The sequence below is a fragment of the Stomoxys calcitrans genome, chromosome 3, assembly GCF_963082655.1.
Source record: "Stomoxys calcitrans chromosome 3, idStoCalc2.1, whole genome shotgun sequence".
In the NCBI taxonomy this organism is placed as follows: domain Eukaryota; kingdom Metazoa; phylum Arthropoda; class Insecta; order Diptera; family Muscidae; genus Stomoxys; species Stomoxys calcitrans.
Genome location: NC_081554.1, coordinates 190236817 through 190253706, shown reverse-complemented (window position 1 = coordinate 190253706; position 16890 = coordinate 190236817). Strand labels below are relative to the sequence as shown.

General features: G+C 38.6%; 1 protein-coding gene across 1 annotated transcript in view; it reads right to left on the bottom strand.

The window, feature by feature from the left end:
- LOC106085077 (uncharacterized) overlaps positions 1-14974 on the bottom strand; it is a 53172-nt gene extending 38198 nt beyond the window's left edge. The window contains exon 1 of the mRNA XM_013249108.2: positions 14122-14974. Coding sequence (XP_013104562.2) covers positions 14122-14508 — 387 coding nt within the window. The 5' untranslated portion in view covers positions 14509-14974. The remainder of the gene's footprint in view (positions 1-14121) is intronic.
- Positions 14975-16890: the final 1916 nt, after the last annotated feature.

The window sequence follows — 16890 nt, the reverse complement described above, 5'->3', positions numbered from 1 at the left end:
GAAGGCATTAGACACGGACCGATTTGGCTGAAATTTTGCACAAAGTGTTTTATTTTGACTCCTAATAACTGTGCTAAGTATGGCGCAAATTGGTTCATAACCTGATATAGCTGTCATATAAACCGACCTTGGGTCTTGATTTTTTGAGCCAATAGAGGGCACAATTCTTATCCGATTGGAATGAAATTTTGCACGACGTGTTTTGTTATGATATCCAATAACTAACCAAGTATGGTTCAAATTGGTCCATAACCTGATATAGCTGCCATATAAACCGACCTTGGGTCTTGACTTCTTGGGCCTCTAGAGAGCGCAATTCTTATCCTATTTGAATGAATTTTTGCACGAAGTTTTTTTGTTATGATATCCAACAACTGTGTCAAATAGGGTTCAAATCGGTTCATAACCTGATATAGCTGTCATATAAACAGATCTGGGGACTTGACTTCTTGTGCTTCTAGTGGGCGCAATTCCTATCCGATTTGGCTGAAATTTTGCATGACATATTTTATTTGTACTGTCAATAACTGTGTCAAATAAAGTTCAAATCGGTCCATAACCTGATATAGCTGCCATATAAACCGATCTTGGATCTTGACTTCTTGAGCCACTAGAGGTCGCAATTATTATTCGATTTGCCTGAAATTTTGTACGACGGATCCTCTCATGACCATTAACATACGTGTTTATTATGGTCTGAATCGGTCTATAGCCCGATACAGCTAACATATAAATCGATCTCTCTATTTTACTTCTTGAGCCCCCATAGGGCGCAATTCTTATTCGAATTGGCTGACATTTTACACAGGTCTCCAACATATATTGGGTTGCCCAAAAAGTTATTGCGGATTTTTCATATAGTCGGCGTTGACAAATTTTTTCACAGTTTGTGACTCTGTAATTGCATTCTTTCTTCTGTCAGTTATCAGCTGTTACTTTTAGCTTGCTTTAGAAAAAAAGTGTGAAAAAAAGTATATTTGATTAAAGTTCATTCTAAGTTTTATCAAAAATGCATTTACTTTCTTTTAAAAAATCCGCAATTACTTTTTGGGCAACCCAATAATTTGAGTGAAATTTTGTACAACGGCATCTCCCATGACCTTAAACATACGTGTCAAATATGGTCTGAATCGGTCTATAACCTAATACAGTTCCCCTTTAAAACGATCTCCTATTTTACCTTTTGAGCCCCTAAAGGGCGAAATCCTTATTCGATTTGGCTGAAATTTTACACAATGACTTTTACTGTGGTCTCCAACATTCACTCCATTATGGTCATTTCCTTGTTTGCTTAAAAGGAGACACCGGGAAAAGAACTTGACAAATGCGATCCATGGTGGAGACTATGTAGAATTCGGCCTGGCCGAACTTAGCAGCTCTTACTTGTTTTAATTTTTTTTTTTAAATTTGATTTTTCCAAAATTCAGTTTTAGTTTTAACCCAGAGTGCATTTTTATTTTAAATTGCCACAATAAATTTTCGTGTTTTTGGCGGCAAACTTGTTTCATTTCGAAAATTTGAAAAGCGTAAACAAAAGCCCACAACAACATCAAGTGAGCGTTCAGGCATGCACTCATATATATTGAAAAACGAAATCAAAATGGTAGAAAACACCCGGAAATGTAGTGCCAGCCAGTCGGTGAGTGAGTGGAGAACCAGTCGCACTATTTGCGTGGCAAAAATGTGTAATTGTAGAGCAAGTTTCGATTTTAGTATTAATGTTGAGTTTTTTTTTTTTTTCAAATAAGCGCTAATTTTAAAGCTCTTTCAACATTTTAAGGCAATTATAAATGAAGGGGTGGGAAAATAAGGCTCCTAGCTTTGTCCGCTTCTATTGGGCTTAGAAATCCCCCACTACTCCTATAAACAAATGAGCCTTCAATTGTTTCTAATGACTTGCATTAGGAAAATTTATTTATCTAACTGTGATACTTAATTTTTTTTTGGAATTTAGTTTTTCTTTAATTAATGACCATATGTGTTTCTGCTAAGTGTTGAGATATTTTTTGTTAAAGCCATGTGTTTTCCTTCTCTACATGTCTGTCCGTCCGTCCTTCTCTCTTTAACGGTCTGCCTCTCTAACGTTTGGTTGCCCCTCGCTTTTAAAGATTTCACATTTTTGCTTAGATTTTTTAGAGCTTGTGGCAGAAACGACTCAGATTTTTAGGATTTATTTGGCGCTGAACCAGTTTTCATTTACCAGCCCAAGTTGCGCATTGTTTATCGTTCGATTTTGTTCATTTTCAAATGCTATTGGGACACTTCGTTTCGTTTCGTATGTTTATTTAAGGCAGGTGGTTTTTATTATATAATTATAGAGAGTAGATATTTTAGGGGAGCATAAGAAAAGCTAGGATAACAACTGTTAATACAATTTTAAAAATGTTGACACAGAGAAACTTCTCAAAGCTAAGGATTGACTTTATAAGATGGGATTTAAATTGGCACATTAGAGAAAATTATGATTCGATTTGAAAATCTATGAGAAAAGCTTAAGACCCTTGATGGGAAGATCGCTCTATATGACATGCATATCTAAATATAGTCTGATCTGAACCTTATGGTAGTCGGGTGACGAAAGGCTTCATACAAGCCAAATTGCAAATTTGCCCATGAACATTCCATTAAGGATCTGAGGCCAATCCCTCACATATCAATAAGTGCTGCCCGATTCAAATTTAAGCTCAATGATAAGGGGCTTCTTTTTTATAGGCGAGTCCGAACGGTGTGAAGCAGTGCGACATTCATTTTTGGGAGAACTTTCAATATGGCAAAGTACCTCACAAATGTCGCCAGCATTTGGAGTGGCCAACCACCGCTGATGAAGCGCCATAGGCGAACATGCTAAACTTTGCGCTACGGTGGTACGCTACTGTGTCAAATTGACACTATGTCAGATGGCACTGACTCTTACTCAAATACTGACTGCCAATGATACTCGAAATGTCAATGGGAGTAAGGCTCCAATTACTCTAATTGTCATGTCAAGTAACCAAAAGACTACATCAGCGTTCTCATTTTCCAGGTTAGGGGTGGCCGCAAACGAGCGTCGGATCATGGAGCAAGCGGCGCGCGACATCGAGGGATACATATGCTATCTCACATAATCCATGCGAGTGGGTTGCTGGACCAGTAACCCGCCTCCTGGAAATTATAAGGATAACTTTGAGAAACAAAACAATGGTAACAAGTAGTTCGGCCGGGCCGAACTTTGGATACCCACCACCTCGGGTATATATGTAAACCAGCTTTCATCAAAATTCGGTGAAAATGTATACCTTATGCCCCATATCAGTTATATCAAAATATGTTCCGATTTGGACCAAATACAAATAAGTACACTAGCTATATCTAAAAATAAACCGATCTGAGCCATATACTACACGGATGTCGAAAAGCCTTACATAAGTCACTGTGTCAAATTGGATTATAAATGCGCCGTTTATGGGGCCAAGACTTTAAATCGAGATAATGGTCTACATGGCAGCTATATCCAAATCTGGACCCATTTGACCCAAGTTGAATCATAATGTCGAAGAGCCTAACACTAAGCACTGTCCCAAATTTCGGCGAAATCGGACAATAGATGCCTCTTTAATGGGCCCAAAACCTTAAATCGAGAGATCGGTCTCTATGGCAGCTATATTCAAATCTGGACCGATCTAGGCAAAATTGAAGAAGGACGTCGAAGAGCCTAACCAAACTCACTGTCTCAAATCTCAGCGACATCGGGCAATATATGCGCCTTTTATGGCCCCAAAACCTAAATATCGGTCTATATGGCAGTTATATTCAAATCTGGACCGATCTGTGCGATATTGCAGAAGTATGTTAAGGGGCCTAACTTAACTCACTGTCCCAAATTTTGGCGACATCGGACAATAAATAAACATTTTATGAGCCCAAAACCATAAATCAAGAAATCGGTCTATATGGCAGCTTTATCCAAATCTGGATCTCGACCAAATTGACGAAAGATGTCAAAGGGCCTAACACAACTCATTGTCCAAAATTTCAGCAAAATCAGATAATATATGTGGCTTTTATGGGCCTTAGACCCTAAATCGGAGGATCAGTCTATATGGCAGATATATCCAAATCTGAATCGATCAGAGCCAAGTTGAAGAAAGATATAGAAGGGCCTAAGACAACTCAATGTCCCAAATTTCAGCAAAATGGGATAATAAATGTGGCATTTATGGGCCTAAGACCCTAAATTGGCGTATCGGTCTATATGGGGGCTATATCAAGATATAGTCCAATATAGCCCATCTTCGAACTTAACCTGCTTATAGACAAAAAAAGAATCTGTGCAAAATTTCAGCCCAATATCTCCATTTTTAAAGACTGTAGCGTGATTTTAACAGACAGACGGACAGACATATTGAGGCTTTTAATGAAAACGCATTTTCCACAGGATTCGACGGAACCTTGGAACAATAAGGTTGGTCGAAGACTTATCCTTAGGGAAGCCTCCGATATCCTTAGGAAGCCTCCAACCATTTAAGTCACCTGGACCTGATGGAATATTCCCGGCGTTACAACAGACTGAGGCTGACTATATGGCGCCAGATGGGACTCCGAAAGCATGGCAACAGGCAAGGATGGTATTTATACCCAAGCCCGACTAGGCTTACGTCCTTTCTACTCAAAACTAAGGGACGTATTGTGGATAACATCATATAGAGTACGAAATCCAGTGAACTGCTCAAATACAAACAGCATGCCTATTTCAAGGAAAGATCCTCTATTTTATGCACGATTTTGTGCACAAAATAGAGGAATCCTTCAATACCGGGTGGAGCGGGTTCGTAGAGACTAGGTAAACCATATGGTAAGGAACAGTGCGGGTGAATGAGAAAATGGCATAAAGCACACAACAGGTGGTGTTCATCCACAGGATAAATAACCTATTACAGATACTAACTGAGGAGGAATTTGAACCTGTTTGCTATGCAGACGATGTTAAAATACTTCTAATGGCTAAGGATCCTAATCAGCTATGCCGAAGGGGCGATAGGGTCTTGTTAATGGCATACGACAGGGCTAGACCTAAGGGTCTCAATGTTAACCCAGAGAACACGGAAATCTGCCTGTTCACAAGGAAAAAGAAGGTGGACCAATTTGACGCACCACGTTTCTTCAATAGAACGATTCCGATATCTGACAAGGTCAAATACTTTGGGTTGATCTTGGACAGGTAACTGAATTGAAAGTGTCACAATCAAGAGCGTATTAAAAATGCTTACAGACGTTAAGTACTAAGCAGATGGGCAGTAGACACGAAATGTGGCCTGAATCTAAGGGTAGTCCCTTGCCCTACAATACCGTGATTAGAGCAATACTTACTTACGCCTCAGTAAGCGGAGCGATGAGGACTCGACCACTAGGGAGACTATTCTAGATATTCGACTCAAAGACATACGTGTGTGAGGCAGCCACTGCGGCTATGAGATTTAAGGCGATGGGAGAATGGATAGAAGATAACAGCACGTCATACTATCGTGGTATAATCGTGGCAACGATAGGAAACCTGGATGGAATAGAAAATGTTTCGGATCGGATACATAAGGTTACTTGGATTGAAGGAATTCTGGTATCGCCATCTGGAAGATCATGCTACATAGTTGGATCATAGCTAGAGGACAGAATGTGCCTGGGGGTCTACATTGAGAATTCAAGGACTAAGAACTGTTTCCGATGGCTTGACTATAATACGGTTCTGCAGGTGGAAACACGAGCGATCACAAAATGTGAGAGGCGGCATGGTGTTAACGCGAGGACGTCGAGTGTGAACATCTTTATGGACAGTAAACTGGACATCAGGGCAATAACAACCAAAACGATGAGGTCACAAACAGTCTTGAAGTGTAAGAAGGAGATTAACGCCTTCTATGGGGATGACACGATCCGCATCGTTTGAGTGCCGGTCCATAGCGGAGTAAGGGGGAATGAAAGAGCAGACGATTTGGCAGTGAAGGGCAGAGAACTGCCGTCAATAAACTTGGTTACACGAAGCCTATCGGGTCCACCCAGTCCGAGTCGATAAACATGCATGTAACACTGTGGAACAGCGAAACAATTGGTAGGACAACGAAAATCCTATGGGGACATACGAATCGTAAAAAGTCAGGTCTATAACAGAAATGAGGTTAGAGGGAGGTCAATGTAGCTTTTGGTGTAATAACACGTGTAGAGAAAAGTTGACTAAATTTTGTCTCTAAAGAAAATCACACTAAAATTTAATCTTTGTATTGAAATAAATTTCACTGATATTGTGTCTTTGGAGAAAGTTTCACAGAATTCCTGTTTTTTAGAGAAAATTGCACTGAAAATTTGTCTTTAGGAAAATTTTTCTAATGTTTTGCCTTTTTAGAAAATTTCACTAAATTTTTTTCTTTACAAAAACTTTCACAAAATTTTTTTTTACTGAAATTTCTCTTAGCGAAAATTTAGTCTTTAGAGAAAATTTCACTAAAACTTTGTCCTAATCGAAAATTTCACTGAAATTTTGTGGTTATAGAAAATTTCACTGAAATTTTTGTCTTTAGAGAAAATTCCACAAAAATTTTGTCTACGAGCTCACTTATGCAAAGTTGGTGCGGGAAGAGATAGCATGCGGGGAAGATGATGAGACGTTGGAGCATTTGGTATGTCATTGCCCTACTTTCTCGGTGTGGGAAGAGACAGCATGCGGGGAAGATGATGAGACGTTGGAGCATTTCCTATGTCATTGCCCTACTTTCTCGGTTAACAGACGCCGGCACTTCGGTGGCGACACAACGCCAGATATGAACCAACATAGGGGCGTGGTAAAGAAAACAATTATGGACTTTGTAACTATGATTTTCTTTTAATCCCCTTCTCCATAAGCAGGTATACTTTATAGAGAGTATAGTTGACATTCTAAGTCTTGACATTCTAAGTCGATTTAATCATGTCCGTCCGTCTGTCGAAAGCACGCTAACAATCAAATGAGTAAAGCCAGCCGCTTGCAATTTTGCACAAATACTCATGCAATGCATATCGGTCCACGTTTAGATATATTGGGTTGCCCAAAAAGTAATTGCGGATTTTTCATATAGTCGGCGTTGACAAATTTTTTCACAGCTTGTGACTCTGTAATTGCATTCTTTCTTCTGTCAGTTATCAGCTGTTACTTTTAGCTTGCTTTAGAAAAAATTCCGCAATTACTTTTTGGGCAACCCAATATAAACCGATTTTGGATCTTGATTATTTGAGCCTCTAGGGAAAAGCAATTCTCATCCGAATTGGCTGAAATTTTGTACGAAGTGGTTGTTATGGCTTCCAACAGCTGTATTAAGTATGGTTCAAATGGGATTCATTCCCTGATATAGCTGCCATATAAACCGATTTTGGATCTTGACTCCTTGAGCCTCTTAGGGGCTCAAGTCTACATCGGTTTACAACCTGATATAGCTGCCATATAAACCCAACTCGGACCTTGACTTGAGCCTCTAGAGTGAGATTTGGCTGACATTTTTTACAGCGACTTCTCTTATGACCTTCAGCACCCGTCAAATATGGTTTCAATCGGACCATAACCTTATATACATAGCTCCCATATAAACCCATTCCAGATTTTACTTCTTAAAGCCCAAAAAGGTGCAATTCTTATTCAATTTAGTTGAAATTTCGCACAAATACTTCTGCTATGATCTCAAAAATCCCAGTCAAGTATCTTCCGAATCGGGCCATAACCTGATATAGCTCCAATAGCATAACAATTCGTATCAATTATCCTTTGTTTGCCTATAAGGAGATATCAGGCAAAGAAATCGACACATGCGATCCATGGTGGAGGGTATATAAGATTCCCGGCCTGCTTTTATTTGTTTGATTTAACTTTTTTAATATTTAGACCACACAACAAGTCGATTACTGCCTTAGGTATATGTCCATAGTGACATGGGGCGAATTAATATCCGCACTCTCTTTTTATACCCTCCACCATAGGATGGGGGGTATACTAATTTCGTCATTCTGTTTGTAACTACTCGAAATATTCGTCTGAGACCCCATAAAGTATATATATTTTTGATCGTCGTTACATTTTATGTCGATCTAGCCATGTCCGTCCGTCTGTCCGTCCGTCCGTCCTTCTGTCGAAACCACGCTAACTTTCGAAGGAGTAGAGCTAGCCTCTTGAAATTTTGCACAAATACTTCTTATTGGTGTAGGTCGGTTGGGATTGTAAATGGGCCATATCGGTCCATGTTTTGATATAGCTGCCATATAAACCGATCTTGGGTCTTGACTTCTTGAGTCTCTAGAGGGTGCAATTCTTATCCGATTTGCCTGAAATTTTGTACGACTGATCCTCTCATGATCATCAATATACGTGTTTATTATGGTCTGAATCGGTCTATAGTCTGATACAGTTTCCATATAAATTGATCTCTCTATTTTACTACTTGAGCCCCCAAAGGGCTCAATTCTTATTCGAATTGGATGACATTTTACACAGGTCTCCAACATATAATTTAATTGTGGTCCAAACCGGACCATATCTTGATATCGCTCTAATAGCAGAGCAAATCTTTTCTTATATCCTTTTTTTGCCTAAGAAGAGATGCCGGGAAAAGAACTCGACAAATGCGATCCATGGTGGAGGGTATATAAGATTCGGCCCGGCCGAACTTAGCACGCTATTACTTGTTTGAACCTAACCTAATCTTACCTAGCCATGTCCGTCCGAATGTTGAAATCATGATTGCGATCGAACGATATAGATATCCGCTTGAAATTCCGTACTGATACCTCTTATTGATATAAGGCATTGAAGATTGCATATGGCCCATATCAGTGCAAATTTAGAGGTAGCTCCATATCAACAGGTCTCCCGATTTTAGATCTTGAGCCCTTGGAAGCCACAATTGTTAGACGATTTGGCTGAAGTTTGGCACGTTTGACTTTTATCATCCGTGCCAAGTATAGCCGAATCCGGCTATAACCTGATATAGGTCTCATATAAACTGATCTCCGGATTTGATTTCTTGAGCCCCTAAAAACAGCAATTTTTGTCCGCTTGAGCTGATCTACAGTCTACAGCCTGATATAGCTCTCATATAAACCGATCTCCCGATTTGACATTCTGAGCCGTTAGAATCCGCAATTGTTATCCGATTGGGCTGATATTTTGGATGAGTATTTAATTACAACTTCCAAAAGTTGTGCCAAGTATGGTCAAAGTCGGTTTATATTGGTTGCCCAAAAAGTAATTGCGGATTTTTCATATAGTCGGCGTTGACAAATTTTTTCACAGCTTGTGACTCTGTAATTGCATTCTTTCTTCTGTCCGTTATCAGTTGTTACTTTAGCGTGCTTTAGAAAAAAAGTGTAAAAAAGTATATATGATTAAAGTTCATTCTAAGTTTTATTAAAAATGCATTTACTTTCTTTTAAAAAATCCGCAATTACTTTTTGGGCAACCCAATAGTTTAAATTTTCGTCTGATTTGGTAGAAATTTGGTATGTTGAAATTTTAACATAATCCATGATGGTGGGTTCCCAAGATTCAGCCAGGCCGAACTAATCACTTTTTTACTTCTTTATAATAACAAAAGGAAGGGTAAAACCAAGCCCGTTCATATTAGTATATTCTCAAAGTCTCTCCTTTGCTGCTTGTCTCGTTTCATAAATTTGGAAGCGACAGCAATCACTTTGATTGCTTCCAAATAGAGTTTTTTATATGAATTTAATTGAACCCAATACCTGTTATTGTATCAAACGAATTTATGTTATTTCTTTTTAGCTGCCAATAGCACAAGCATTTAAAGAATTATCTAATTTTGCAAATATCCCAATAAGGCCAATATTTTGAAAAAAATGTATAGTCAAACAAAAAATATGTAACACCATTAATTATGGTCAGAACCACATGTTCCGCAATAATGTCTGAGCGAATTTGCTGTTGTGCTGCTAATTTATCGCCTTGGGAACTGTAGAAGGAGTTGTTAACACCCAAAACAAGGTGGAGCGTTTGCTTTGGTCTTTAGGGGGCAAAAATGTGAAACAATGTTGTATGAGAAGTAAGCCAACACACGTGATATCTGTTCAATTAAAAATTTAATTGAATCTCTGGGGAGACACAATAGATTTTTTTATACCCTCCACCATAGTATGGGGGTATACTTATTTCGTCTTTCTGTTTGCAACACCTTGAAATATTCGTTTAAGATCCCATAAAGTTTATATATTCTTGATCGTCCTTACACTTTAAGTCGATCTAGCCATGTCCGCCCGGCTGTCCAAAGCTCGCTAACTTTCGAAGGAGTAAAGATAAGCGCTTAAAATACTTGTAGTATGGGTAGGTCGGTTAGGATTGTAAATGGGGCAAATCGATCCATGTTTTGATATAGCTCCCATATAAACCGATCTAGGGTCTTGACTTCTTGAGCCACTAGAGGGCGCTATTCTTATTCGATTTGGCTAAAATTTTGTATGAGGTATTTCCTTTTAACTTTCAACAACTATTCCAAGTATGGTTCAAATCTGTCTATAACCTGATATAGCTCCCACATAAACCGGTCTCGAATCTTGGCTTCTTGAGCCGCTAGAGGGCGCAATAATTATCCGATTTGGCTGAAATTGCATGCAGGGTTTTGTTTTTACTTTCAACAACTATTCCAAGTATGGTCCAAATAGGTTCACTACCTCATGTAGCTGCCATATAAACCGGTCTCGGATCTTGGCTTCTTGAGCCGCTAGAGGGGGCAGTAATTATCCGATTGGGTTGAAATTTTGCATGAAGTGTGTTGTTTTAACTCTCAACAACTATTCCACTTATGGTTCAAATCTGTCTATAACCTGATATAGCTCCCATATAGACCGATCTACGGTCTTGAGTTCTTGAGCCACTAGAGGGCGCTATTTTCATTCGATTTGGCTGAAATGTTGCATGAGGTATTTCCTTTTAACTTTCAACAACTATTTCTAGTATGGTCCAAATAGGTTCACTACCTGATGTAGCTGCCATATAAACCGGTCTGGGATCTTGATTTCTTCAGCCGCTAGAGGGGGCAGTAATTATCCGATGTGGCTCAAATTTGGCATGATGTGTTCTGTTTTAACTTTCAACATCTGTGACAGGAATGGTCTGAATCGGTTCATTACTTGATATAGCTTCCATATAAACCGAACTCGAATCCTGACTTCTACACCACTATTGTGGTACTGGGTATTATAACTTAGTGAATTTGTTTGTAACTCCCAAAAGGAAGAGAGATAGACCAATTGTCTGTCTGTCTGTCCGTCTGTCTGTCCGTCCGTCTATCTGTCCGGCTGTCCATGTTAATTTGTGTACAAGGTACAGGTCGCAGTTTTCATCCGATCGTCTTCAATTTTGGTACAGGCATGTTTTTCAGCCTAAAGACGAAGTCTATTGAAAGTGGAAGATATCGTTTTAGATCTGGATATAGCTCCCATATATATGTTCGTCCGATTTTCCGTAATAATGCAATAAAATGGTCTTTTGTTAACCTATTCTCTCGAAATTTGGCAGGAAGAATTTTTTTACGTCTCTTAACATTGCTGGTGAATTTCATGGAAATCGGTTCAGATTTAGATATAGCTCTTATATATATCGCCCGGTTTTCATTCCAAGACCCACTGCAAGCACATTTATTGACCAATCTTGCCAAAATATTGCACAACGCTTTCCTCAATGACTAGCACAATATACAGAGAGTTTGGTCAACATCGGTTCAGATTTTGATATAGCTCCCATATATATGTTCGTCCGATTTGCAGTAATACTGCAATAAAATGGTATTTTGTTAACCGATTTTCTCCAAATTTGGCAGGAGGGATTTTCTCCTGACTCTCAATATTACTGTTGAATTTCATGGAAATCGGTGGAGATTTAGATATTGCTCTCATGTATATATATCGCCCGATTTTAACTTCTATAGTCACAGCAAGCGCATTTATTGACCCCTTTTGGCAAAATTTTGCAAAACGCTTTCCTCGATGACTGCCACAATATCTGAGGAGTTTGCTCGACATCGGTTCAGATTTTGATATAGCTCCCATATATATGTTCCTCCGATTTTGAGAAATATTGCAAAAAGTGCTTATTTGTTAACCGATTCTGTCGAAATTTTGCAGAAAGGATTTTCTTATGACTCTCAATATTACTGGTGAATTTCATAGAAATCGGTCCAGATTTAGATATAGCTGTCATATATGTATATCGCTAGATTTTCACCCCAAGAGCCACTGGAAGCGCATTGTTTGACCCATTTTGCCAAAATTTTGCACAACGTTTTTCTCGACAACTATCACATTCTCTGAGAAGTTTGCTCGAAATCGGTTCAGAATTAGATATAGCTCCCATATATATACTCGTAAAATTTTGGGTAATTTGCAAAATGTTGTCATTTCTCCACCGTAGTTTTTACAGTTTGAACATATTTGCTCGCCGAGGTCCATTAAAATTGGTTCAGAATTGGATAAAGGTCCCACATTGTACTTATAGGGTAGGTGCAGGGTATTATACAGTCGGCACCGCCCGACTTTTGCCTTTCCATACTGGTTTTTATATATATTTCACAAGAGTTTAAAAAAGAAAAATTTGTCCTAAGAGTCAACTTGTGTTTTCACTGTTGTCAGAGATGAAATAATTTTAAGAATTTTTTGAATTTTTATACCCACCACCGAAGGATGGGGGTATATTCATTTTGTCATTCCGTTTGCAACACATCGAAATATCCATTTCCGACCCTATAAAGTATATATATTCTTGATCAGCGTGAAAATCTAAGACGATCTAGACATGTCCGTCCGTCTGTCCGTCTGTCTGTTAAAATCACGCTACAGCCTTTAAAAATAGAGATATTGAGCTGAAATTTTGCACAGATTCTTTTTTTGTCCATAAGCAGGTTAAGTTCGAAGATGGGCTATATCGGACTATATCTTGATATAGCCCCCATATAGACCGATCCTCCGATTTAGGGTCTTAGGCCCATAAAAGCCACATTTATTATCCGATTTTGCTGAAATTTGGGACAGTGAGTTGTGTTAGGCCTTTCGACTTCCTCTGTTAATTTGGCCCAGATCGGTTCAGATTTGGATATAGCTGCCATATAGGCCGATCCTCCGATTTAGGGTCTAAGGCCCATAAAAGCCTCATTTATTATTCGATTTTGCTGAAATTTGGGACAGTGAGTTGTGTTAGACCTTTCGACTTCGTCTGTTAATTTGGCCCAGATCGGTTCAGATTTGGATATAGCTGCCATATAGACCGATTTCTTGATTTATGGTTTTGGGCCCATAAAATGCCCATTTATTGTCCGATGTCGCCGAAATTTAGGACACTGAGTTAAGTTAAGCCCCTTGACATACTTCTGCAATATCGCACAGATCGGTCCAGAGTTGGATATAGCTGCCATATAGACCGATATCTAGATTTTAGGTTTTGGGGCCATAAAAAACGCATTTATTGTCCGTCGCTGAAATTTGAGACAGTGAGTTTGGTTAGGCTCTTCGACGTCCTTCTTCAATTTGGCCCAGATCGGTCCAGATTTCAATATAGCTGTCATATAGACCGATCTCTCGATCTAAGGTTTTGGGCCCATAAATGAGTCATTTACTGTCCGAAATTTGGGACAGTGTTACAGTTACGCTCTTCGACACTTTTATGCAACTTGGCCCAAATCGGTCCAGATTTGGATATAGCTACCATGTAGACCGATATCTCGATTTAAAGTCTTGGGCCCATAAAAGGCGCATTTATAATCCGATTTCACTGAAATTTGACACAGTGACTATGTTAGGCTTTTCGACATCCGTGTCGTATATGGTTCAGATCGGTTTATTTTTAGATATTGCTAGTGTACTTATTAGTATTTGGTCCAAATCGGAACATAATTTGATATAACTGATATGGGACATAAGGTATGAAATTTTCACCGAATTTTGATGAAAGGAGGTTTAAATATATATCCAAGGTGGTGGGTATCCAAAATTCGGCCCGGCCGAACTTAACGCCTTTTTACTTGTTTGTTATTATTTTTAATTTTTAAAACATTTTAATCATCACAAATGTCTTCATCTCAATTTTTCCTCTGTCCTCACACACCCACACACACACACACCTACCTGTACTTTAACAATCTCTCGCATTTCCGTTTGATAATTCGAGCAACGCGGTGGAAATTCCAAACACCAGGTGGAGGTACGTATTTTCACTGGCTGCATTGAGGGCGAACGTATTTGTTCCACATATTCTTCTTCGCGTGTACAAATATGCTTATCTTCCAGCGAAGCACTAGCCAAAATAGAACTTTGGACATTTTGTGTATGATTTGTGGAGGGATTTAAGGAATCGCCTAAAATTTGTTTCGTATTGTCAGCACTCACATCACCGATAATGCCCGCCGTTAGATCGGTATTTATTTTTAAGCCATTATCATGGGCTTTACAATGACATAGCAGCCATAAATTTAAAAAAAGTAAAATTTTTAAATATTTCATTATGGCAGACATATTTTACAAGAATTTTCTTTTTTCACAATTCTCAGATTATTTCCAACTTCCTAATTTCTTACAGAGCCATTTTGAAATTTCACTTTCACTTAAACTTCTTTGGATTTCCGTTTCTCGTTTGTTTTTCTTTCTTTTATATATAAAAAAAAAATGTTTCGTTTTCCAACCGTTACGCACGTTTAAACGTTGTCGTTGTATAGTTCGAACTGATCTCTAGAATGAAAAAATTTTCACTTTGAATTGAAATTGAAATTAAATGTGTATAAATCGCCATCCATATACGTGAGTTTGTGCCTTGTAAATGTTCTACGTACAGTGTCTGCTGCCTTTCCTCAGACAACTGCAGCGTCAGCGGCTGCGAGGCAGCATACTCTCTAAAATGTCTCCAAATTCAATTGGAAAAAAACTCACTAAACGCATTATTTCCAGTTTGGCATCGTTAAATCTGCGCTTTTAATCTGTGCGTCATATTGTCTGCTCACAAATTGCTTGTAATGTGCGATGCCCCGTACGTATGGACAGACAATGAATGCAACAAACGATGACAACAAAAGTCCCCAAATGATCCCAGCAACAACTACTGCAGTGAAAGCAACAACAAGGCAATATTTTCAACAAAAAGCACACACAACACAACAGCAACAACAACAAATCACATTTGATTACATTTAATTAAAATTTGTATACACCCATACCCCCCTCTTGGCCCTACTACATAACACTACCCGCGTTGTGTTTTGAAACTGCCTCCTTCGAATTGCGTTAATGTTGTTATCGCTGTCGTTGTTGTTCTTGATGACGTTGTTGGCAGTTAAAATTGAATCACTGTCGCACTGACAGCATTCCAAGAGCCTGCTCTAGTCGTTGTCCTTAACTCAAATCGTGCAAACTTTAAATCGTGGGGAGATGGAAATCAGTTTTATGATAATTTTCATTAATGAAATTTATAAAAAATAATGTAACACTGGTTTTCTCATTGCATTGTTTATTGGGAGAATGACTGTCACATTTCTCGAGTTTAGACTGTTGAGCATTTTTCTCAAATTAAGAGATTAATGACTGAATGGATTGGAACATAAGCATTGCATGCTGGTTGCTAATTTAAAATCAATAAGCGATAATCATGATTAGTATCAGACAAATATCTGCAAGGTGGTTGATGTCAGATTCGTGGTATACTCCTAAATACCTTTCATTTGAGCCCCATATTTCCATAGTCAGCAAACATAAACGGTTTTGGGGGTGTTTTGGGGGATGGGGCGGCCGTTCAGTGGCTTCGTCCTGCAAAAATATATATCAGAAGACGTGTTCTACTCTAAAATACTTCTTATTACAGCCCCATATCGAAATGGTCAGCAAATACGTCCTATATGGGGGTTGCTATGGGGTTGGGGTAGCCCCATACACACTTTTTCCCGAATGTTGATATCGAATTCGTGCTTTACTCCCAAAGACCTTTCATTTGAGCCCCATATTACTATGCTCGTGAATTTGTGCTCTTTGGGGGTTGTTTTTGGAAGGGGCGGCCCCCTATAAACTTGATCCCACATTTTGATATCAGATTCGTTTTCTACACTTAAATACCTTTTATTTGAGCTCCTTATTGTTATGATCAGTAAATAACCCCCAGAAACTTGGTACCACCCCCAGAAACTTGTTCCCACACTTTGATACCAAATTCGTATTCTACTCGCAAATACCTCTCATTTGAGACCCATATTGCCAAGCTCGGTAAATATATCCGATTTAGAGGTGTTTTGGGGCTTGGGTGGTCCCCTAAACACTTAGGCCGACAAATGGATAGCAGATACGTTTTCTACTCTTAAATACCTTTCATTTGAGTCCCATATTGTTATGATTGGTCTACATAAATATTTGGTAGGTTTTGGTGGTGGGGCTGCCCCCCTAGGTACTCCGTCAGAAATTTGAATAATTAAGAGATCACACAAAATTTCGCTTAAATCGCACCACCCATCACCGAGATCTGGCGTTTCTTAAAATTAGGGTAAGGGGGAGGGTCCGCCCCCCCTTCAGATATCAAAAAGTAAAAAGGCGTTAAGTTCGGCCAGGCCGAACTTTGGATACCCGCCACCTCGGATATATATGTACAGGGTGGCTGATGAATATTGCTACAATGATGAATATTGCTACATTTTTTTTTCGGTGTATGGAATACATTTTTCTTTTATTCATGTTAAATTAAATTATTAAATTAATTATTAAATTATTATTAATTAAATTAATTAATTAATTAATTAAATTAATTATTAAATTATTATTATTAAATAGAAAAAAAGTTATTACATTTTTTTTTGGTAGCGGCTTTCATCAGCCACCCTGTATACCACCTTCCATCAAAATCCGTTGAAAATTGCATACCTT